This window comes from Asterias rubens, chromosome 12 (genome assembly GCF_902459465.1).
Source record: "Asterias rubens chromosome 12, eAstRub1.3, whole genome shotgun sequence".
Lineage (NCBI taxonomy): Eukaryota > Metazoa > Echinodermata > Asteroidea > Forcipulatida > Asteriidae > Asterias > Asterias rubens.
Genome location: NC_047073.1, coordinates 5,698,836 through 5,722,300, shown reverse-complemented (window position 1 = coordinate 5,722,300; position 23,465 = coordinate 5,698,836). Strand labels below are relative to the sequence as shown.

Below are 23,465 nucleotides of genomic sequence, written 5' to 3'. Positions count from 1 at the left end.
TGTTATTTATATTGTTTGTGACCATGGGCCCAATTTCATAGATTTGCTTAGGCATAAAATATTGCTTAACATTTTTATATTAAGCAAAAATGAGCAGGATACAGTCACAAATTGTATTCTGACGTGGTAAAGTGGCTTGTAACAAACCTTATTTTGGTGAGCGTATTTTTGTTATGCTTAGCTACTTGTTTTGCTAAACCAGCTCTATAAAATTGGGCCCAGCTTATATGAGGGGTAATATTTTTCAGCAGAAAGATTTGCTAACGAATTCAAAAGAGCTAAAGATCGATCTTACCAATGTGTATCAACTTTAAAGCAAAGTGTTATTTCACAATACAAATCACTTTAGCGATATTGACCACTCATCTTAATGAATCGTTGGTGTTTTGTAAAAATTTATGTTAAATTTGGCTCACTAGCTCAGAAAAATAATAACCTGTGAAGTGTTTAAGCAAATACAACCAGTTTCAAAGAGTATCTGTTATTGTTTTTGCAATTTTAAACTCATCATGTGGCAGCCATGTTAAATTTTCACACAAATCAGTACAGACCTTTCGATTGTTGATAAACAAACCGCGCTGGTTGACATGTACGGCCGAATGATAGCAAAACATTCAGTTGTGTTAACAGATGTTGAGTCCAAATTTAATAAAATAAAATAAAACACATCCCATGATTGGTTGCTTTGTTTTCAGCACGATTTTTTGAATATTTTTTGTGTAACATTATTACAAACTACTGTGGATACCTGATCTGTTTTTACTTTGCATTTGTGGCTTCCCATCCGACCTTGGTTGGCAAACTACGGAGGTTGGGAGGGAAAATAGTCAGATCCCTTTTAAAAAAGAATTATGAGTTGATGAATGTTAGAATATGGAGGTAGCATGGTTAGAATATGGTGGAACCAGACGGAGATGGTGGAAGCATGAATGTCCATTTCACAACCAAGTGTGCTTAGCAGCTTATAATCGTCCCCTGATTGCAGATTCAAATTTATTTGGGATTGACTTTAACTCAACAATTGATATTTTGTGGACGCATAATAATTGGAGCAGCATGTAATGTCGCCCAATATGTAGAATATAGAATTTTTATGGATTTGTACTTAAATGTGTTATTATTTTAGCACATCAATGCGAATGCATTTTGTACTGTTTTGTCACCAGTGTTAATATAAATATTATAACGAAGAAATAAACTCAAACAAAAATGGTCGACAGTGTATGAACAAACGTGTTATGTTGACTGATTTTCTCACGGAAAAACTCTTGTTTAAATCGCTGACCGCGCCCAACCCCTCCATCTCAATTTACCCAATCTGCATGTGTGCAGACTATCGGCTGCTGCCCCTCGCGTGGTTCACCCGTTTGCCTTTTCATTATTGTCAATAGTTGTTCAAGAATAGGCTGCTCTATTTCTCTGTGTCTGGACACCCAGTTAAATTCTATGGTTTTATTATCCCTACCCTGCCTAATCCTTATACAAAGGAAGCTCTATAATGGTTCGTTAATCTGTATCCATAGACGTGTCTTCCATTCATGGTGACATAATTAAAAGAAAGAATTCCCGTCTCGTCAAAAGGAGATCATGCCTCCAAAAAAAGCTGACCAATCAGAAGCCTCAAACAGCCATCAACAGGTGTTGTGTACGCGCGCATTACAAAAAGGAATTCGGTCAAATTTTGTGGTTGTTTTTATCGTCTGCTCCTCACAACACATTTCGCAAGTAACTGTATCGTCACATTTTATCACACTCTCGCATCGCATTATTTGTTTCAAGGAGACAAACATTTTCAATTTTCAGTGGAAATGAGTTGCCGATATGATTGGAGTTCAAAATTGTCTGAATTCGAGCGTTACAGGGGATTTTTTCCGAGTTATGTGGATGATCAGTTGGATTTTTCGACGGATACTACTGTTGGCGATGTACATGCTGATGCAGATGTGGCCAACGATGGGCAAGGAAGCATCAACAGCTTATTTAGGCCAAAGGAAACTGCTCAACCCAAGAAGAAGTTTACTGGGTAAGAACCGAATAAATACTTCTCCTTTGTTTATTTTTTTTAACTGACTGGAAAACTGTGTACTAAATTTAGTTAAATTAAGCAAAATTACTCAGCAGGAGGACCCATTTCTCATTGATGTCTAAAACAGTGTGGTACATTACAGTCACGTAAAAATTCCTCTCTTTTGTTTGTATTTTTAACTGCCTGAAAAACTTTTTCCTTAATTAAGTTAAATTTAGCAAACTTACTCACCAGGAGGACCCTAATTCTCATTGAATCGAGTATAGTGTAGTCCGCGACTATTCGTAAAAGATGTCTAAAACGGTGTGGTACATCACAGTCACGTACACAAAGGGGTTGGGGCGGGGGGGGGGTTACGAAAAACAGGATGTGACCTTAATATTTATGATCAAGAATATGGATATTAATTTATTCACGTGTTTGTTACAATTTGTTTACACTGTACATCCGGAACGGCAATTTTTGCTCACGTACAGTGTTTATGTGATATCTCCCCGTCAAAGACAGTGAACATTTATTTCAAACTGACTCAGCAAGCCTACATTGTAGAAAAGCAAATAACTAATCAATACATACATATCTTTGATTTACCCCTTTTCTTTTTTCATTTTTGTTCCACTGTTTTAGCACTGAATTAGCACTGTATACGCAGTACTTTCCTGGATCCCGAGTCCTGTGAACAAAAATATCACATGCATATTACTCGGTGGGATTCGAACCCACAACCCTTGCAATTCTTGAGCAGTGTCTTACCATAGAGAAAGGACCTATGGTCTTGCCAACTAGACTACCGAGAGTGTTTTTTCTTCTTTTCTTATAAAGGTCAATGATAACAAGTACCATCAAAGTACAAAAGAGCTTGTATTTTCCTCGTTCCTCCATGAGTGTACATGGGCCTACAACTCATGACCCCTCTGAAGTGACCTACTTCTCTTTCGAGGTTGATTTTTTGTGTATCCCTTTGTTACAAAATGTACGCTACGGCGCATGAGCTTATAACCCGACCCATATTTTGGGGTGGGGTTCACTCGGAACCCACATTGTCGTCATGTTCGTGTCAAATGAATTTACTCGTGTTTCGGTCAAACATGTCAGGTCATTCATTTACATTCCCACAACAATTTTCTTACGTCTTCTTCGCTCCTCCCCTTTTGCTATCTTTTAAAGTTCGTATACAAGTGAATTTGCCTTTTTTTCGCGTGGACCGGGAAACTAATATTTTGTCTATTTCTCCCGTCTCCGAGGCCAACCACTAGTGGGAAAAAACCTTCACTTCAACGGTATGCCTATATAGTCCAGTAGCATACCAATTCGGGAAAATATAACGGACTGTGCGTTAACGAAAACTTTTCCGTGGAATAGCTGCTTTTAAACTGACCGGCAGCTAAGCTCAGCTCCCGGTCAGATTGATAATATCCAAGTTCTTATTTCAATATGCAAGTTCTTACTTCAACAATTTCCACCGTCTAGCATTTCCGAGGACGGGGAGGGGCACACCAGTTACACTAGCAGCGGCGGCAGTGCCTCATCCAGCGGCGGGGCCAGTACTCGTGACTGCTCGGGCAAGACTAAGAGGCGCGTTCGCAAGGCGAAAACTCCTCGGAGGGGAGCACAGAGTAAGGATCCTAGATTTCGAGGAGTTACGTTTTGTGTTGAAACACAACTTTGTCAGGAGAAGAGACAGAAATCACAGCTGCTGATACGGTCCTTTTACAGGTGAGTGAGTGTTTCGAGAGTTTTACTGATTTTAGGGAATTTGCAATTTGAGTATAAACATCTTGAAGCGTTATCGTACATAGCTAATTTAAAATGTCCTTTTTTTGGTACACAACCCCTTTCTTAGAGCTTTTTTTTTTACCTTTAATTGCAATACAATCGGACTTAAATTAGAAACTGGAATTCTGCATGTTATATTTTTGAGTTATATTTAAATAAATGTTGTAATATTATTAACCAGATAAGTTCTCCAGAACGTTTTACCGTTTCGTGTCCGCTCGGAAACAATATCCATTCCAAAATGCTAAGACCGGTTTTTTTGTTGAGCTGGTTGACGTTACTTTCTTTCAAGACGGCCATCCCATCTCCATTCATCAGCCTTCTTTATTATACCAAAAGAAGATTCACTTCATACTTTCAAGAAGCATATTGCACCACAGTTCGTTCCCACAATGATTGCTTGGCTGTTAATGATTTTAATTTGTTAATTTGCTAATTTGTAACATCGTTTCCTTGTATCATCGCAAACCGCTGTGGTATTGATGTAATGGCTGTAAAGGCGGTACATAACACATTTTTGTATGTATACTGTATTGTATTGTACTTGCAAAGATTATGAGTAGGCCTGTTCCCAGGTTTGTATATCAGATTGCAGATAACATACTGTGATCAGTTAATGAAGTGAATGCCCTCCGGAAGACGATCAAAGCAAATTTATTTTTACCAAATTGTTAATATAAATTCTCTTATCAAATTTCTCTTTTGATAGTATGAAGAAAAATCGATCTCAGGAAACAAAGTCAGTGAGCAAAAGACGTAGCATCTATGTAGATTCCACAACCAGCGGGTCGGAGCGAGAAAGTGCTACCATGCCTCGTCACATTGCCATCCCGTACGTCGGGATCCCGAATTTCGGTAAGCGAATTGTATGTATAGAATCTTGGGAAAATTTCATAAAGCTTTTAAGCAGAAAAAATGCTTGACAAGTCTTTGCTCTGCAAATATGTGTGGGGCACCAGCCACACCCGCAATGCAAACTAGTTGTAATTTTGGCTGGTACTCTGTTCCTGATAAGCAATACTTTTCTGTGCTTAGTAAGTTTTTGTGCTTACAGGCTTTATGAAATTTGGCTCTGGATGGGTGAACAATAAGGGTTTGTGGTTTGGGGAAGCCGACTTATTCACATGGCACTTAAAATTTGAACCTATGAACTATTTTTTCCCCATTGTTACAAACATTGAGGGAGATTATCCAAAGTGTAATGACCTGGGGAGTCATATTCATTTTTATTTTAAACTGGGCCATACTACACTTCGAACAAAAAAAAACAAAAAAAAAGTGGGGGTCGGGTGTTAGAGTTTTCTCTAATTTTTCTTGGAGGGGCAGAAATCATGTTTACACTCAAGAACTTCGCACAATAAACATCCCATGTCAAAAACAAAAGATGAAACCCTCTGACAAGTGGAGCCTCCTGTTTTTGTATGTAACAGGCTTAAGACACAGTGTATGTGGATTTCAACTTTCAAACACCCACCCCAATGCCATCAAACTGTGTGGGCTTACTTGGCAAAAGACATGCAACTCATGTTTATCTAAATTGAAAATATAGTGAAATAAACTCAATATGCTCCTTACTATGTTTTACTAGTGAAAATATAGTTAATTAAAAACTAGTCAATTTAAAAAAGAAAGAGGTGCTCAGATAATCATAGCAGATAAAGAATACTTAATAGAGTGTCGGTATCCGCCTAACGAAGGTGCACATGATGCTATAGGAGAGAAAGACAAGTTAAAAGTCATTTCATGTCAACCAAAAATGGTTTTAAGCATTTTTAATATGTCTAGGATGGGGATAAAAATAATATATAACACAGCAGCCAGATAAATGGGAGGCTGACACGCCCATAAGGGCTAAAGTTCTTTCATCATAATATTCATTCATTTTGATTTAAAACTTCAACAATCTTTTACAATCTTTTTTCATTCAATTCAATTCATTAAGGTTTATTAAAAATATCACAAAATACACGACAGAAGTTAAAAAGACTTAAATTGGCGTGTTTACATTCATTATTGTTAAAAATTACAAAAAACAACAAACTCTGACTTAAAAGAAGAGAAGAAAAGCTCCAGGCATGAATGCACAAAACAAAAAAATATATAAAAATTTGATTAAATTTGATAACAATTTGATACAAATTTGATAAAAATCTTCCAGACATAATTAAGATTGTCCAAACATAATATTATCCTTTTAAAGGAATTTACAGTGGAGACTAGTTATATGTGTGCACTGTTTGGTTTCTATGTAGGCCCTACACAAACAGATGTGCCTAAATCGAATAGTGCATGGGCTACACAATGACAGCACTCAATAATGCTACTTGGTTTAATTTTACCTACATTGTTACACAGTGGAAATAAAGTTAAACAGACTCTATTATAGGGGTCATTGAATAACATTTTGACATTCACTAGTATTGTGTCAAAGTGCCACATACATGTAGGCTACAAAATCTGCCTTCCTGATGAACATATATGTCATCTGTTTAGGAAAATGTTTTGGCCTGGAAATTATGAGCTTATTAATAAACCTCAGAGGTCCAAATTTGCATATTGTTTACAATTAAGACATAGGGCGATGTAAAACTGAGCATCTCAAAAACAGTTCAATTCCATTTTTAATCGGCGCATTCTTAATGAAAATGTTGTCACCTGTTTATGGTTTTTTATTTTGTTGTCCTGCAGGTTAATAGATTGATAAAGTTTTTTTCTAGGTTCCAAGTTGCAATTTTATTTATATATTTTAAAATGTAAACCTGAGTGTATTATTTCCCTGTACACCTGAGATTAATTAGCTTATTCCGCTGGCCAACTGCTATCATTTTAGGCAGATTTTGGTTGTCTTAATTTTGAGGCAGTTTCAGCTGAAACTTCTTGGACCACTGCAGTTTTTTAATCATCTTTGTAAATCTTGTTTTTCATTATGGTGTTTTGATTGTTTTCCTGTATTCCTAACTCTATGAAATTTGCAAAATTATATCTCTTTGTAATTTGACTGCAATTCGGCCTTCAGCTGTGACAGGCTTTGTTTTTAATAAACCAAATCAAATCAAATCAAGTCAAATCAAATCAAATCAAATCAAATCAGAACAGTACTTAATGAGGTTCAATGTTTTACTTTTCAGGAGTTAAGCAGTGTGCATCATGCTGCACAAAGAGAACCCCGCTTTGGAGAGACGCTGAAGATGGTACACCACTGTGTAATGCTTGTGGAATCAGGTTAGCTAGTTGTGTTTTACCGTTACACTGATGTGTGTTTAAAGACACTAATAGGTATTTTCAAAGACCAGGCTTATCATTTGGTGTATCTCAACATATGCATAAAATAACAAACCTGTGAAAACTTGAGCTCAAATGGTCCTCGAGGTTGCGAGATAATAAGGCAAGAAAAAACACCCTTATCACATGAAGTGCTTTCAGATGCTTGATTTCGAGACCTTAAAATCTAATTCTGAGGTCTCGAAATCAAATTCAAATATTTCAGTGGAAAATTACTTCTTTCTTTAAAACTTCGTTACTTCAGGGGGTGCTAACAGTTATTTTGAGTAACAACCAATAGTGTCCACTGCCACTGCATATTACTTGATACTTTTCCCCGTTTCCTGAGGGAAAGAATCGACAGGATTACAAAGGTGGGATTCGAACCAAGAACCTTTGCTCTTCTAGACCTGGACCAAATTTCATAAAGCTGTTGAGCTGAAAAAATTGCTCAGTAATTTTCTTTGCTAAGCAAAAATAGAGTGGGGCACCAGTGCTTTCAGATTTTGTGCTTACAGGCTTTATGAAAATGAGCCCAGATGTCTTACCGCAATCAATTGAGCTAGCCTGGTGGCTAGAGGCAGCAGTTTGAATCCTTTATTTAAGCAGAGGTTACCAGTCCACTGAGATTGAAAACAAAAATTGCATCTGGGCTCAAGAATATTATTTGTGTTTAGCCATACACAACCGACTGTATACTCGGTATTTAATCAGTCAAGTCCTGTGACAAAAAAGGCATATAACACAGGTGGGAACCGAACCAAAGGACCTCTGTCAATTTTAAAGTAACCTTACCACAGACATGTGTGTGGGTAGAACAGGTGTATGGGTAAAAACACACAAAATTATTAATTGATGCAAATTTAATATGAAAAGGTTATCCCTGGTACCAGTTTCTATGGTTTATTTTCCTTTGTTATTACATTGAGGCAATGCATTGCCAACAAGTGGTTTCAGCCAATGAAGTGAGAACTGCCTCAAAAAGAAAGTTTGTTTTCAGCTTTCTATAGCTTAACAAATGGGAAGAATTCGGATGAATGGATGCCAGTTAGAAACATGACATATCATATGGTACAGTGAGGGTAATCGCAAAATCTCACAAAGTCATACATGATTATAATCATGTTTGGGTTTTTTGGGCTGCAAAAACCAGTGTTCTGGTAGAAATAAGAAAATATCTGTTTGTGCTTGTAATTGTATTTAGGAGATGGGACTTTGTTCTAAAACTAAGTGAGATTGTGTATTTTATTTTGCAGATACAAGAAGTATCGAGTACGGTGCATCTCTTGTTGGAGCATCCCCAAGAAGACCGACAAGTCATGTCAAGATTGTGCTCGCTGTGGCAACAAGTTCCGTATCATCATTCCCAAAAGATCCCGTGTCTGTTAATAATGCCCATTTAAGAATCTCACAGGGTAACCCAGTGAGTGAATTCATACATATCCATCAGTGGCCAGCTGTGAATTTAAAGGCACTGGACACCTTTGGTAATAATTCTTAAAGACCAGTATTCTCATAAACATTAACAAACCATAACAAATAGTGTGAAAATTTTGCACATTTGGTCATCGAAGATGAAAAAGAGTAATGAAAGAAAAAACACCTGTTGCACAAATTTGTGAGCTTTCAGAGGCCTAAAAAAAGGCCTGAATCCTTTCTTTGAGTGAAAAATTACCCTTTTTCCCAAAAAACTATGTTTTTTCAGAGGGAGCCGTCTCTCACAAGTTTTATACTATCAACAGCTCTCCATTGCTAGTGTTACCAAGTAACTTGTTATGCTAAAAGTAATTACCAATAGTGTACAGTGCCTTTAACAGAGGAAACCCTGTTTTATTATTCCATTGAAGCCATAGGGTCACCATGTTAGTATTCTCTGAAAATATTTGGTTGCCAGGGAAACTACATTAACAAACTGATTCTGAACTTGAGCAGTTAACAAAATTTAATTCAAAAATCAATACAAAGACTAATAAATGAGGAGCACTTTAAGAATAAAATTTGACGACAATTGTATATAATTTGAATGAGGCTTAACGGTCATCCAAAGTTTTCAATATTATTTCTTAGACATCCACCTCTAAACATGCTTAAATTACGATTGCACAGTGGACGTGCAATACTTTGTTGGTACCACCCATCACTCATTGGGAGTGTCAGCTATTTTCAGAATTACTAGCAATATTATAATTACCTTTTCAACAGCTACAATGCCAATTGTATCTTTTGTATTGTCATAAACATTCTGAAACTTTGGATGGCCTCTTATTCTATCAAGCCCAGGAATGCCATAATGTAATCCAGTGTTGGATGAATTTTATTTCTTCAAGCGCAATATTTATTGTACATGCAGCAGGAGTCGATAATTATTCTAATTGTGAATAGCAGATTTATAGCTGTTTATAGATTGATGTTTCTCAACATGCTCAGGAGATTTCTCAAATTTTTCCCAAACCAGTTTTTGAAATAAAAAGTATGGGTTTTAAATGTAAATTGGTTCTCATATAGGACTACTATAAAAAAAAAATTATTTAAATTTGTTCTGCAAAAATATGAAGAAAGTGTTTTTCTTTAAAACTTGCAAGAAAGCTATATTTTATTTAATCTATTAGTGGTGCTTTAAAACAACATTATTTGTGCTATTTTCACCTGAGGTCCAAGCCACAAGTAATTGACTTCATTTTATTTGGACTGGTAATTTTTAGTAAGATTTGTGGTTAAAAGAAAAACCCAACATTCCACGTTCATTTAAATTTAAAGAGAATTTTATTTTTTATATTTTAATTCAAATACATTTTTTTGGTGAACTGAACATCACTGTGTTATGTTCTGCAAAGTGTTTCTAAATTATATTTAAATAGTTTTATTTTTTTCAAAAATTATAATATATGTATACTTTTTATTTTATGAGATTTTCATGTGGTCATATAACCCTTTAGATACCAAAAGACTGTGTGTAAAGAGGCTCAAAACAATGTAAGCTACTTTCAAATAATAAATAAGGGTCATAAAAGATCTAAAGGTCACAAATTTACAAATACTCTGTTATTACAAAAAACATGTCATACTTATTTTTCAGTGTTGTTTTCTTGAAAAGAATATTTTGTAATCAACAGTCTTGGCCATGTTTGGGAATTATGGAAATTATTATTATAGAATCTCAAGGTATCTAAAGGGTTACAATAGTTAAGTGATGTTTTCATGAAATATAAATCAACTTAAAACAAATTAATTTATCCATCTTATGAATGCCTGAATGTAAATGATAGCAATTTATAAATTTGCTTTACAATTATAATAATAATAATAATAATAATAATAATAGGTGAGCCCCGTCAAAGCTATTTGAAAGTACCGGGGCAGACCGGGGTCGACCCAGGGAAGCTAAATGAATGCACCCACAATTGCAAGTGTTGTGGGTTCGATTCCCACACGGTTGATATGCCTGTGATTTTTTTCACAGGACTTGAGAAAAGTATACAGTGCTGACACGCATCATTCTATGGGTAAAAACCTTAAAATTAATATTCAAAGGATATTTATTGGTACTCACGATCAAAAACATGTGTTGGGGGACAGGCAATACTGGCCTCCATACAACAAATGGTCCTTGTGGCGAACTTGGCCATGCATGTAATGAATGTGTTTAGCAAAGGTTGAGACTATAATATGCCAGGCACTTTGTGCATACTGTCAAGACTCTTTCATGATACCCATTTATGAATTCATAATTTACTAAGGAAACTCAACACTCTGATAACTTTTTAAATGCTGCATTGGATGTGGAAGTTTTCATATATATATTATTGATTGAAAATGCAAGCTGTAGAGCAATATGTCTTAAATAGCTGTCCAATTGTATGTGTTTAATGAATATATTCTTTTCTGGACACATTTACTACAATTGCATTGTTTTGGCATCATGCATGGAGTGCCTGGCATATATGGCAAGCCTCATAGCAAATGAATACAAGGCTTTGTCAATAGGATAAACCTGTGCGCAACCTTGTCTTTATATCGGTTGAACATAGAAACGTCTTTTACGTTCAAGATTTAAAAATGGTGAGCATTCACTTTTGACAAAACAAGTCATTGTACCAGACATTATTAAAATTCAACTGGTTTTTGAAATGATGTCTTTGGCTTAGGCTTCATCCTCGCTAAAGTTCCCATACTGACAGCGCATACTGACTGACCTAGGCAAAGCCAGTGCTGAAGTTTTGGACAGGGACTCAGTAGTGAGAAATGCATTCTCTTCACCATCATTTGCCTGAATATCTTGACCCACAAGTGTGTTGTAAATTTGAATACTTAGAGACGAGCAAGAGAGCCATAAGGCACCTATAAGTTTAAAGATCCATATTTTTCACAAATAAATTTAGGTGCATAGCCTTGATTATGGGTAAAGATTTTTGTGGCAACCGTTATAAACAACAGGTTGAAAACCATTGCTGCAAACATTTATTTCAAAATTGTTTGTATATCAAGTTTGTTCAATGATGAATGTGTTGTGTACTTGCGTTTTGAGATATTGCGGACACAATGCTCATCACTATAAGTTTTGTGTAAATTTTTGTGTATACACCCAGTGTATACACCCAAACCAAACACTTCTATCACGTGCACCATACCTCAAACAGGCTTATAATGTGGTCCTTGCCGCAAAAAGTATACCCATGATTTTGGCTGTGTACTTGCATTTATCAGTATTGAACTGTTTTACTCAAACTACTTGCAAGTGGATTACAAGACAATTATAATAATTGACACATTGATTTATTTTTTTTAACATTTCTCATTTATTGTTACTGATGCACATGATACAGAAGAAGAGTTACAGAAATACAATAAACTTTGTAAATATAGACTTTGAAGAATGTTAGATGTAGTTTTGTTTTATTCTTAACAAATTTGTCTTACAATGATCCCAGGTTTATGGCCCAGTCAAATTTCCAGCTAAAATCCTGACTTAGAGGTAGCCCCAAAAAATAAATGATTATATGTAATGCAATAAATAATGTTACTTTTTCCGCCCCTTTTTCTTGCCTTTGCTATTACTCTTTTCACCTGTATCTACCCTCATTTTGCTGGTTTCAACTTTCAATGCATGCCCTGTTGTCTTGATGTGGTTGAAGAGCTTATTCCTTGTTGGAAATTCATTATTACATGTGTTACATAGAAGGGGTTCGTCGTTGTGGACCTGTGAAAGAACAAACAAAAAAAGTTAACATTTAATGAGGTATTCTATACAGACAATGAGTGTTTATTGAATACTACATTTAACACCTAAATCCCGGTTCATACTGCATGTGAAAGTGATACCAATTTTGACGTCACAGTCCTGTTTCCGCTGTGAATGTTTCACATTCTGTGCCCGCCTATTGCATTGTTTCTTCATTGTTTTATCCCTATGGTAGCCGCATCATGACCAAAATCCACAAGGTCTAAGATTTATTTATTACTTGACATTCAAATGGTACTGGTAGGGATTATGTCTATGAAATGTTTCTTGTTGAAAGGCTGAAAACTGTGCATCATATTTCTCCTGCCTTAGGAGGGAAGAGAACTGATGCATTACATATTTTTGTAATAATAAAGTTTGAACCTGATATACAACAGGGAAATGACCATTCCTTGTGGCACTACATTTTGAGATTTGAATGTTCAAATGTTTAAATGTGAATATAACTAGTTCATGCTTGACACATGTTCTTGTACTTATCATCATTTATAATAATTGAGACATTTGATTATTGTATCAGTGGAAGTGTCGTGGCCGAGCGGTTAAGAGCACCAAATTCAGATGGGACGTAAAGCCGTTGGTCCCATGTGTTGTGTAACACTTGTAAAAGAACCCAGTGCACTTATCGAAAAGAGAAGGGGTTCGCTCCGGTGTTCCTGGCTGTGGCTGCTAAATGCGCCGTAGCACCTTGTAAACCCTTATACGGTGCTACATAATTGGGTCTCAGAATTTATCACTTCAATAACCTATCTTTCTGAAAGTTTGTAAATACTCAGCGCCTTGAGTACCTTGTTGCTATATAAGACTTTGATATTATAATTATTATTAGATATCACGAGCAATGCACTTTCACCTCAGCTGTGTAGAGTGCAGATTTTTTTAGCAAGCCATGAGCGCCTGCATTGGCGGATACCGGCGCTACATAACACTTTGATTATTATTATTACTATTATCTTTAATCATTTACAATTTCCAAGAATTGGGAAAATCTTTTAAAATACCTGTGAGTTTTGTTCCTGGGATGCCAACTTCTCTCTCGCTGCTTTCCTTGCCTCCTTTGCCTTCTTTCCCTTGAGTCTCACACTAGGTGTTTCTTCAGTTGTGTCTTCCACATCCTCCATCTTATCCCCATAGCCATTGAGTCTCTCACATGATTCTGTTTCTTCCACTCCGTCTGCACTCTCAAACTCATTTGCGTTGTTCGTCTTACTTTCATCGTCTGGTGTCCTGTCCTCTTCATGTGAGACTCTACCATTGGATTCTTTGACTTTAAGCTGCTCGGCTAGATGTGATGGCAAGTCTTCCAGTATATCATCATGATTTACAGACGCAGGTTTCACAGCAGCTTGTTGCTGTTTCCGTTTCTTCTTTTCCCTCTTTGACAATCTGCAAGGAGGAACAAAGACATTATTGAACATAAGTATTGAACATAAACCTTATGGAACAATCTCCCGGAACACATAAAAAACATTGACTCCATTATGAGGTTTAAGATTGCGTTAAAGACGCACTAATTTAACATTTAATTCATCCATTTTGTTTGTTACCCAGTACATCTTGTCTTTGTATTCTGTTGTGTTTTTCTCAAGAGCGCTTAGGGACATGTTTGATTTCTATGTGTTATGCGCTATACAAGAATGGTTAATTTGTATTATTATTATTAAAGAGAGAGTATTGAAAGCTTCCCTTGAAGTCCTTCAAAATGTGTTCATGTCGAGGGGGTTGTAAAAATGGGTGCGTTCGTTTCGCTTCCCTGGGTCAACCCCGGTGTGTGGCATTTTTTTTCTTTCCAGGACGAACGTGTGCAGATAATTACCCACGTTCGTCCTGGAAAAAAAACACACCCATTGTTTGATTCTTGCTCGACAACTTTTTCTATTCTTGAAGATTAAAGAAATATTCTGAAGTTAAGCAATCCAACTTCCTGCTGTAACCCAAAACTGTGGACTTTGAAATGAGTACTTTGCCTGGCCTCATGTAAAGCATAATTAGTGTGTAGAGTGATTGTCAAAATGTTTTAGGTTCAAGCACTTCAAACACAAAAAAAGTGAAAGGTAAAAAGATATGGAGCAATAAACTCACACCAACAACTAAAAAATAACAACGGCCTTAAATTAATCGAAATTCCTTTCCAGATCATTGCATTTTACATCAACAGCTTTCCTGAAATTTAACCAATAAACTGAAAACAAAAAGTAAAACTGCGAAAACAGCGGTGCAGTGACACACACTCACTTTGTTTTCTTGGGTTCAAAGGTTTCAGGTTTTTCGTCTTCCTCATCTTCCGTATCTTCATGTAGTGAATCAACCTCAGCATCTTCCTCAAGACATTCCTCCTCAACCTCTTGATCTTGTCTCTCTTCTGCAATCTCATCATCCTCTGCCATCTGCTCCTTAAGGAGAGCCACGTTCTCCTTGTGCTTTTTAGAATTCTGGTGATTATCAAATCTGTAAAATAATATATAAATTGAAATCAACCTTCAAATACAGCTATTTCATAAAGATGGTGGATTAAGTTCAAGCACCAAACTTTATAACAAAGAAATTATTAACAAATCTCCAATTTTTGAAGATGATTTGATTAAAATATGAAAGAAGTGGGCAAATGTGTACCACACAGTTGCTTTAGTTTTTTTGTATTGAAACAAAAGTAAATTGTGATCATTTAAACTTTTTGTTGACGAAAAAAAAATTGTGTTAAAACATGTTTTAAAGACGCTGGACACTATTGGCAACTGTTCTCACTTGCTGTATCTCAACATATGCATAAAATAAAAAAGCTGTGAAAATTTGAACTCAATCGGTCGTCAAAGTTGTGAGATAATAATGAAAGAAAAAACAGTTGTGTGCTTGATTTTGAGACCTCAAGTTCTAAATCTGAGGTCTCAAAATCAAATTCGATGAAAATTACTTCTTTCTTGAAAACGGCGTCACTTCAGAGGGAGCCATTTCTCACAATGTTTTATAATATCAACCTCTCCCCATTACTTGTTACCAAGTAATGGGTGCGTTCGTTTAGCTTCCCTGGGTCTACTCCGCAGTGCTCACTCGTATATGAGCCCCTGACAAGAGCTAAACAAACGACCGCTCACCGCTCTCGTAGTGACGTCGTTTACCTGGGGCCAGCCCCCAAGTGACCCACTCCACAAGCAGGGCACTAGGGGCTGACCTGGGTGAGCCCCTGGAACGACGTCAAAAGCTATTCCAACGCACTGGGGCAGACCGGGGATGACCAAGGGAAGCTAAACGAACGCACCCAATGTTTTGTGCTAATTATAATTTTGAGTAATTACAAATAGTGTCATCTGCCTTTAAGTTTATCGTGAAACAAGCACAGCCACAATAACTGTACCAGTGCATGTAACAATCAGTTTCACCATGATAACACATCATCAGCTTCAACTCAAAATGTCAGGTTTTAGAAGATTTCACTGACCTCTCCAACGAGGCAATATTCTTTTTGAATGAAACAAAAATATTTAACTGACTTCATTTGAGGGAATTTATATATTTATTTATTTCTCATGGCTTTGCATTGTTAATTTTTATTGCTTGTAATTATTGTTGTAAAGCGTTGTGGTATCTTTTTTTTGGGTAAGAACGCTATATAAATGCTTAGATTATTATTAGAAATTTTAATATACACCAATGTGTGATATCAGAGTCCAGCAGAAAAACTGCACAAGCATGCCTTCTGGCTTCACTGAACTAAAAAGGCATTGTTTCGTTGAGACATACTGCAAGTACCTATAGAAGGCAATTGTTTAGGCTTACTTACGCTTTGTCACTCTTGAATTCCTTATTGCACGCTAAACAAAACAGACCCTCCAAAGCCTCTTCATCAAAGCTGTTTTCTCCTGAATCTGTAAACCATAAATGTTAGAGATTAAAATATCAAAAAACATCAAATGGGACCACAAAATTACAACAACATGGGCTGAAGAACCACGATGCTGGTTAAAGAAATTAGAAACAAAAAAAATATGGCATTTTTTTACCCCCAGATGTCTGTAAGTTTGTATTTGCAAGTACTTATGCAAGAGATTGTGAACGCCAATATGCAATTCTGAATTAATGTGTACGGCACTATGGTACCAGGGTTTGCTCATCTCGAGGTTGCTATCAGTGAAACGCATAAAAATAAAACCTGGCGAACGCTGAGGTCGGCCACCCTCCTGTGTCGTCTGTGGACACGGTGTATCTATACCGCGCGATATGCGCGTATGGCAAAATGATAATCGCGTGAGACGCGTGTATGGCAAAATGGTAACATGTCAGCGCACAAAGACCGTTTCTTGTGTTTTCATTGGTCAATGATGATGTCATTGTATGGCAAAATTGTATGGCAAAATATTTTGCCATACATGCGTTACAAAAATGGCATATGCGCGTCCATAAAAATGGTCTCACAACAAAAACGCACGCACAATGAGACACTCAGCGTTCACCGGGTTCTATTTCTATGGTGAAAAGCAACAATAGAATTAACATTAAAAAAAAAAAAAAAAACACAGAGAGACATATATATGGACAAACAAACAAAACAAACTTTTGTTTACGATTTCTAAGGTTTTATTTTAGAGATGTTGTTCAGACTCGTGTAAATTTTTCTCTTCTGTCGTTTAAACCTTTTCTACTTTTCTTATGAGAAAGAGACTTACCAGCCACACTGCTCCCTGAGTCATCTCCAAACTCCTCCTGTAAAGCTGCTTCCATCTCTCTCAGGTCCTTCTCCATCTTAGCACGGACCTCTGCGCCCTGCTTGGCGTACTCCTCAAATTGCCTAGTGATAAAAGAAAAAATATGTAACTGTTTGACATCAACCCTTGAGACCGTTCGTACTGATCCTGCCAATGCGAATGCAATACAAATTTTGAGGTCACAAACTTGCAACGAATAATTCGCTGCGAATACAGCCATATAACGGTAAAATTTGCTTTGAGATAATCCGTCATTTTGATGACCAAAATATTAATTTGCCTGAGCTATATCTTTACATTTTTCATGGGAAGGGTCTATTCAGTTTCATACATGTCATAATGTGTAATCCTTACAAGACACAATGTGTGATTGTTTTATTGGCAAATGAAGTTTATCTGTTCTTACTTTTCTCTTTCTATTCTCTCTTTCTTCCTCTTTTCTGCGTCCAGTCTCGCCCTCTCAGCATTCTTTTCCTCGAGCAGTTTCTGTAGGATTATTTGTGAAGTCATTTATTTATTTAGATCTAGTTATGAAACCAATTAATTGCGAAACATAACTGGCACTGAAGATACTTGCATACAGAAGACTATAAAGAAATGCTCAGCTTATTAGATGTGGGAGGAAAACCCCCAAAAGGAAAAAAAAAAAAAACCAAGCTTGTATCACCTGCAACAGTGTACCTTTTTTGGTTATACTTAAACTGTTTTGTACACATTTTCCAACTGCTGACCTTTTCCGAACCGTGGACCATATTGTCCTCTTTTGTTATAGGTCCCCGGTTTGAATGTGTATACTTACTCATGTAATCACAAAGGGCCTGACCTCTTGTTCCGTAGAACATTCAGTGGTCTAGTTGTTAACATACTGTTCAATAATGCAGGGGGAGGGGTCATGCCTTACCTGTAGTTGTTTTCTCTAAGGATTTAGAGAAAGCTTTGAGTATTAAATACAGAGATTATCACACATCGGTGTAGGGTAATACACAAAAAGAGGCCCAAAAAGTATATATTATTGACAGAAATGTAGTACTTGTACTCACCCTGTAAGCCTGAACTCTTTGGTCTCTCTTGCGTACAAAGGAAACTAGTGCCTGAAATAAATCATCAAATTCCCTCTCTGATAAATTAATGAAATCTTTAAACTGTGTTGGTACTCTGTAAGTCTTAAACAACAGAATCCTTGTGGTAAACTGTGTATGGGTTCTTTCTAAGTCTTTACCAAAAGTTACTGAGCTAACTGTGCGGGTGCTTTAAGTCTTAACCGACAGAGTTACAGTGTAATCGTTGATGCTTTCTGAGTCTTTACGGACAGAGTCATTGCTGTGAATGTGTGGGTGCTGGTAGGGTAGCAAATACATTTTATATCATTTCTATGTCAGGTAAGAGACTTGTAATCTTTATATTTTTTTACTATTGGGAAACGAGTGCATCACAATACTGATTTTGACCTTACAACCCTTCAAAGCCTACAACCCACAACTATAAAGCTTTTGTAAATGAAAACTGCCTTGCACAAAATATGCAAGAAATAGTTAATGGCCTGACGTTTCAACCCTAGCAGAGTCTTTCTCGAAGGCTAAAAATGTGTTGTGTTTTCTGAATGCAAGTAAATCAGATGGTCTGCTAAAGTTTTTAAAAAACTTCTCAAAGGGGACTAACCCTGACTTCCTCATTCCACTCCTTCTTTGCCGCATCCCTCAACTTCTTGTTGTCCTTCTCCATCAGTCGGGCAATTCTCCGGTTGGGTGCGCCTCTTGTGTCATACGTCTCCTTCCAGACAAAGGATCGAGATGTACTGTAGCTTTGCCAGTAGGCGTAAAAAGGATGCACCACCTCATCGTAGGAGCTGTCGGAGGCACCAAATTCTGGTATGTCAAAGTCCTTCTCGGCGTCTTTGTCCGCCATATACTTCAAATCCTCTTTGGCTATTAGGGAGAATGCTTCAGTGTACACTCTGTAAAACCCCTGAAATGCAATAATAATAATAATACTTGGTATTTATATAGTGCTTTATACACCCAACGGTCGTCTCAAAGCACTTCAACATACAGTATTTCCTGCAAGGTATGTGTGACTAAGTTTGAATGACAGTATTTGACTTGTTTAGAGAGCGTCTCAAAAGTTGTAACAGATGGAATGTTCTTATTGGATCGGATGAGTGTTCCAGCGCATGCACGACTGTTCCCCTAGCCCACTGGAATGTTCCAGTGGCACACTCAAAAATACTAATGTGCATATTGAGTTGAACCCGGCCTAAACACTAAGCTTTTAAGCAAAATATCAAATACCAATACCATCCACTCGTTTTTTCTATTTAATGATCACTGTTTCCGTACGTCTTTGAATGTTTTAATTGTACCTTTTCACCCTCTTCAAACCCTGAATACGCCGAAGCTGTGAAGTACTTCATCAGATTGACAGCATCTCCTTCATAATCGTCCCCATAACCTAATGGATTGAAAGCAATATTAGATCAGATTAACCATAATCCATTTCCAAGATCTTCATTCAGATTGAAACAAAATTTAACCAAATCACTCGGCAATGAACTGGAAAGGATTACAGCTTTGAACGCCCTTTTCTACTTCTACAAAAAGCAGCAAATAGGGAACGTAAACTTTTTTTTTTTTTAACCATTCATTTGTTTTAATCCTTTATAAATGTAGATACAATACAACTAACCTGTGAAAATTTCATTCTAAAAGGTGGTAGCGTTTTTGTGATATCGCTGGAAATCCAGAGCAGTTTAGTTCTCGCCGTAAGAACAATTTGTAATTTTGGAGTACATTTAAGAATAATTTCTGATAAATGTTTCTCAAATTTAAATTATGAGGGATAAAAACTGATCTACCTTTTTCCATAATCACATTACTTCAATGATTCTCAAAATGCTATCGAAAGCTGCTGTAGGCCTACTTACCAAAGAAGTTTGTATTGCCAATCATTTTAGGAGTGCTTACCAAACACAAATGCATACCTTCCCTTCAAAGCTCTAGTTAAAATGCTACATGTATGGTGGAATAATTACTTGGTTAGTCCCCCTCTTAACAAACGCACCCTATCTTTGTCAGATAATCACAGAACGTGATTTTGTTTACCTTTAAGAATAGCTTCTTTGTGCTTGTCGTACCAGGCTCTTTCCTGTGGGTCGCTGAGTACATCAAACGCCTTCTGGATAACAGCAAACTTCTGTGTGCATTCTTCCTTTGTAGCTGGGTTTTTATCTTTACAAATATTGTTAACAAAAATAATATTTATCATTTGCTAGCAATGCCCCGTGAGTATTTATCAAATTCACACGAAATTTTCAAGTTCAACTACAATAAATCTTGGTTCCTGCGACAAATTCAATCTTTTATATTTCAAATCCAGGCAGAAACATGGTCTCTGTGGTCGATTTCACAAAGAGCCAAGATTGATCTTAACTGCAAATTAATCGCAGTTGCTAAGTGTGATGTCACAATATAAATCACTATGATGATATTGACAACTCATCTTATGATGAATGTCAGTGATTTGTAGACTCACACCTGAGAAAACCCACATAACTCGTCCTACATGTATGTCTGTCTTTCAGTCCTCACCCACGTCATCCAACATGTCCAATGAGTTGGTTCCCACAGAACCACTCAGTTTGCTGGCAGTTCTGGATGTCTGTAACGACTTACATCTCATGATGACAACGTTAATTGGCATGTTATAATAATGACTTTAACTGAATCAAAATTAAGTCATACTCAATGTCCCTTATAAATACTTCCGTACTGTTCATTTAAAGAAGTGTTCATGACATATATACTGAACATTCAATTGTGACTAAAAATTGCAGCAAGATTTCATCTAAAATTACCTGGGTGCCATTTTAAAGCTAGTTTCCTGTAGGATTTCTTCAGGTCTGAATCAGTGGCCTCTGTAGTCACACCAAGCACCTCATAGTGGCACATCATCTGACCAGCCATGGTCTGGTCTGGGCAGTGTTTCTTTCTGGAAAAGAAATCATTGGGATGTAGAGCAACAGTTTAGTAAATAGCTCAGGCGCAACATAGTAAAATTCACGCTGAAAGGATTGAAGAAGGCCAATTGTGTTTCAAATGTAAACTGTTGTCATGACCGCGTCTTCACGTAACGCTTGTGGGGAACGTAGCGCCGCTGGCCCCCACTAGCCACCTCTCTCACGCGTGCCTCCGACTCCGCAGAGTTGTGCTCCCAGAAGACTGTCTTTCCACCAAGTGGGGGCCCCGTGCCGGCCCCCACTGCAGGAACAGTCGTGAGGGACACAATTAACGGAGTAGGGCCTAGTTGAAAAACAGCAAGTGACAGTTAGTCGCGAATGACATAATCATACGACACTACAGGCGCCCATAGTGTATGAGTGGTAGTTGGTAACCTTTTTCTGGCAATCATAATTAATTTTGTTGTGCTTTTACTTGTATAGCCTCATAAATAGGGATAATTTTCCGCTTGCTTGTGTGTTAGTATTACTTTACTTTGCATTAGCCATTAGTGACTTGGGGCTACTGTACTAGCCCTACTACTAGGAACTTGTACTACTACTAATATTGTGGGAAAAGTTTCCGTATGGCGCCACCACTTTTTCATTCGAAATAAAATAATATAGTATCTAATTTACCTGATTGATATATCCCTTTTTGTAAAAATGAGTGAAAAAGTGGTGGCGCCATACGGAAAGTTATCCATATTGTGCTTAGTTAAGCAGCTCTATCTATGAAACTGGGCCCAACCATGGTACTTGGTAGTAGTAGACCCAGCGTCCCAGTCACTGGGTCAAGGCCCATGGCAAATTTACTTCTTGAAACAAGACTTAGATAGAAGTACAAGTAGGCAGAATTGGTCTCGAAAAGGCCAACTGAACTAGTCTACTATTTTTTCTGCCAAATATTTTCTTGCATGGTGATACATATCCAGTGAATGACAATGTTATGTAGTTTGAAATTTAATTTTGGTGTTAAGATTATAATAATGGTTCCATAATAATTATTAATTGACATTTTGAATGATTATGGAATCCATCCAATCTTAAAACTCGATGATTGATTCTATATTAATTATCTATTCTAAATGATTTATCGAATTTATTCTGATAAAATTAAAATACACTGTTAGGTTACAGTCAACTTCAATTTCAACAACAGGAGAACAGACAATGAAACAAGATTAACCACAAAAGAGCACATTACTGCATAAAAATATACCAAACCATTGATTATTAATTTTCAAATTACCCATTTGATTTCGAAACTTACCAGTAAAAAGTGAAGTGATAAAGGAGATTTTTTGGTAGTGCGGTGCCAGTTCACCTCTTCTTCGTTCGAGAAAACTAGAGAAGAAAAAAAGACCCGGTAGATCACGTCTGGTAACGAATTTAGTAACGTAATACGTCGCCATATCGAGAACAAGCATGGTGGGGGCAGACTACAGATTGTAAAACAAAATCTTGTTTTTTTTTACCAGAAGAGGGCGCTTTAACCCGAAAAAATCTACACACATCACAATGACGCAAATTACATAACAATAAAGCAAGAGGCAATTTTGAGATAATAAAATAATAAGGCGGGTCTGAAATCATTAAACAGAAATGATACTAGATGACAAAATATTCTGCTGATACTGTAAAACAGCCAACGAAAAAATAAAAGTTGATTGATTCAACCACAATTTTAGTATTTCAATTGTTCTAAAAATAATATCAAGTTGAAAACTGACTTGTAATAATTCTTTTTTTTTATTGTGAACTACTCTTTTTATTCGAATTTTTTATTTTATTCGGAGTAATGTAGTAGTAGACTTCATGATCTCTGGGTACACGGCAGCTAAGTATCAGTTGAATGGCCTGGCCAAACTGGCAACCCCGAATAAAGATATTGACAAATAGGGAGACAGCCAACCTAGGGCTAGATAACTCGGTTGGTAGGGTATCTGCATGTTAAACCGAAAGTTATTGGTTTCCTAAATTTTGTCTTTTTATAAATAATGGGGCTGTACAATGACAAATTTTATTATAAAATGTATTAAATACACAATTCACTATTTCTTCAGGAAAAAAACAGCACACATGCTGTAGGTAGTTTCAAAATTATCTCAGACTATCGTCTTGCTTTTTATTTACTCAAAATAAAATATTACGTTGAACTAACTTTCAAAGTTTTTTGTTTACACATTATTAATATAAATAATTCAAAATTTTACACAGTGAAACTTATCAAAGCATAACAATAATTCAACTAATATATTGACTTGACGAGTTGTTTTAAATACATAAAAATTCATACACAAGATTAATATTTTCATAACAAAAGTATATAACCTTTGCCCTAGGACTGTGTGTAGTAGGTGCGGTTTCACACATCTCCAGATTATAATTTTCTTGCCCTTTCTTGGCAAAGCCAACTGATTGGCTCAATTTAGAAAGTTTGAATTCTTTCACAATATTATTTATAATGTT

At 36.5% G+C, this 23,465-nt stretch overlaps 2 protein-coding genes across 2 annotated transcripts in view; one reads left to right on the top strand and one right to left on the bottom strand.

Annotated features, from left to right (window-relative positions):
- Positions 1–1,714: 1,714 nt before the first annotated feature.
- On the top strand, positions 1,715–8,676 carry LOC117297426 (GATA-type zinc finger protein 1-like). The gene is made up of 5 exons (XM_033780462.1): positions 1,715–2,023; positions 3,497–3,742; positions 4,512–4,657; positions 6,931–7,024; positions 8,320–8,676. The coding sequence occupies exons 1-5, from the start codon at positions 1,809–1,811 to the stop codon at positions 8,450–8,452; spliced, it is 834 nt and encodes a 277-aa protein (XP_033636353.1). The 5' UTR covers positions 1,715–1,808; the 3' UTR covers positions 8,453–8,676.
- A 140-nt stretch (positions 8,677–8,816) lies between these two features.
- Positions 8,817–23,465, bottom strand: part of LOC117297422 (dnaJ homolog subfamily C member 21-like) — a 17,657-nt gene continuing 3,008 nt past the window's right edge. Inside the window, exons 2-13 of the mRNA XM_033780459.1 lie at positions 22,267–22,340; positions 20,853–20,986; positions 20,101–20,226; positions 19,362–19,450; positions 18,662–18,967; positions 18,043–18,093; positions 17,409–17,488; positions 16,964–17,085; positions 16,081–16,165; positions 14,538–14,750; positions 13,304–13,688; positions 8,817–12,260 (exon numbers count right to left, since the gene is read on the bottom strand). Of these exons, the coding sequence (XP_033636350.1) occupies positions 12,081–12,260; positions 13,304–13,688; positions 14,538–14,750; positions 16,081–16,165; positions 16,964–17,085; positions 17,409–17,488; positions 18,043–18,093; positions 18,662–18,967; positions 19,362–19,450; positions 20,101–20,226; positions 20,853–20,961 (1,746 nt within the window). The 5' untranslated portion in view covers positions 20,962–20,986; positions 22,267–22,340 and the 3' untranslated portion in view covers positions 8,817–12,080. The remainder of the gene's footprint in view (positions 12,261–13,303; positions 13,689–14,537; positions 14,751–16,080; positions 16,166–16,963; positions 17,086–17,408; positions 17,489–18,042; positions 18,094–18,661; positions 18,968–19,361; positions 19,451–20,100; positions 20,227–20,852; positions 20,987–22,266; positions 22,341–23,465) is intronic.

Bases quoted from the DNA above. Each gene is read 5' to 3' on its own strand.
- LOC117297426 (XM_033780462.1), top strand. From the start codon at position 1,809: ATGAGTTGCCGATATGATTGGAGTTCAAAATTGTCTGAATTCGAGCGT. The intron at 4,658-6,930 runs GTAAGCGAATTG...TTTACTTTTCAG, and splicing joins CGTCGGGATCCCGAATTTCG to GAGTTAAGCAGTGTGCATCA. The intron at 7,025-8,319 runs GTTAGCTAGTTG...TTTATTTTGCAG, and splicing joins TGTAATGCTTGTGGAATCAG to ATACAAGAAGTATCGAGTAC.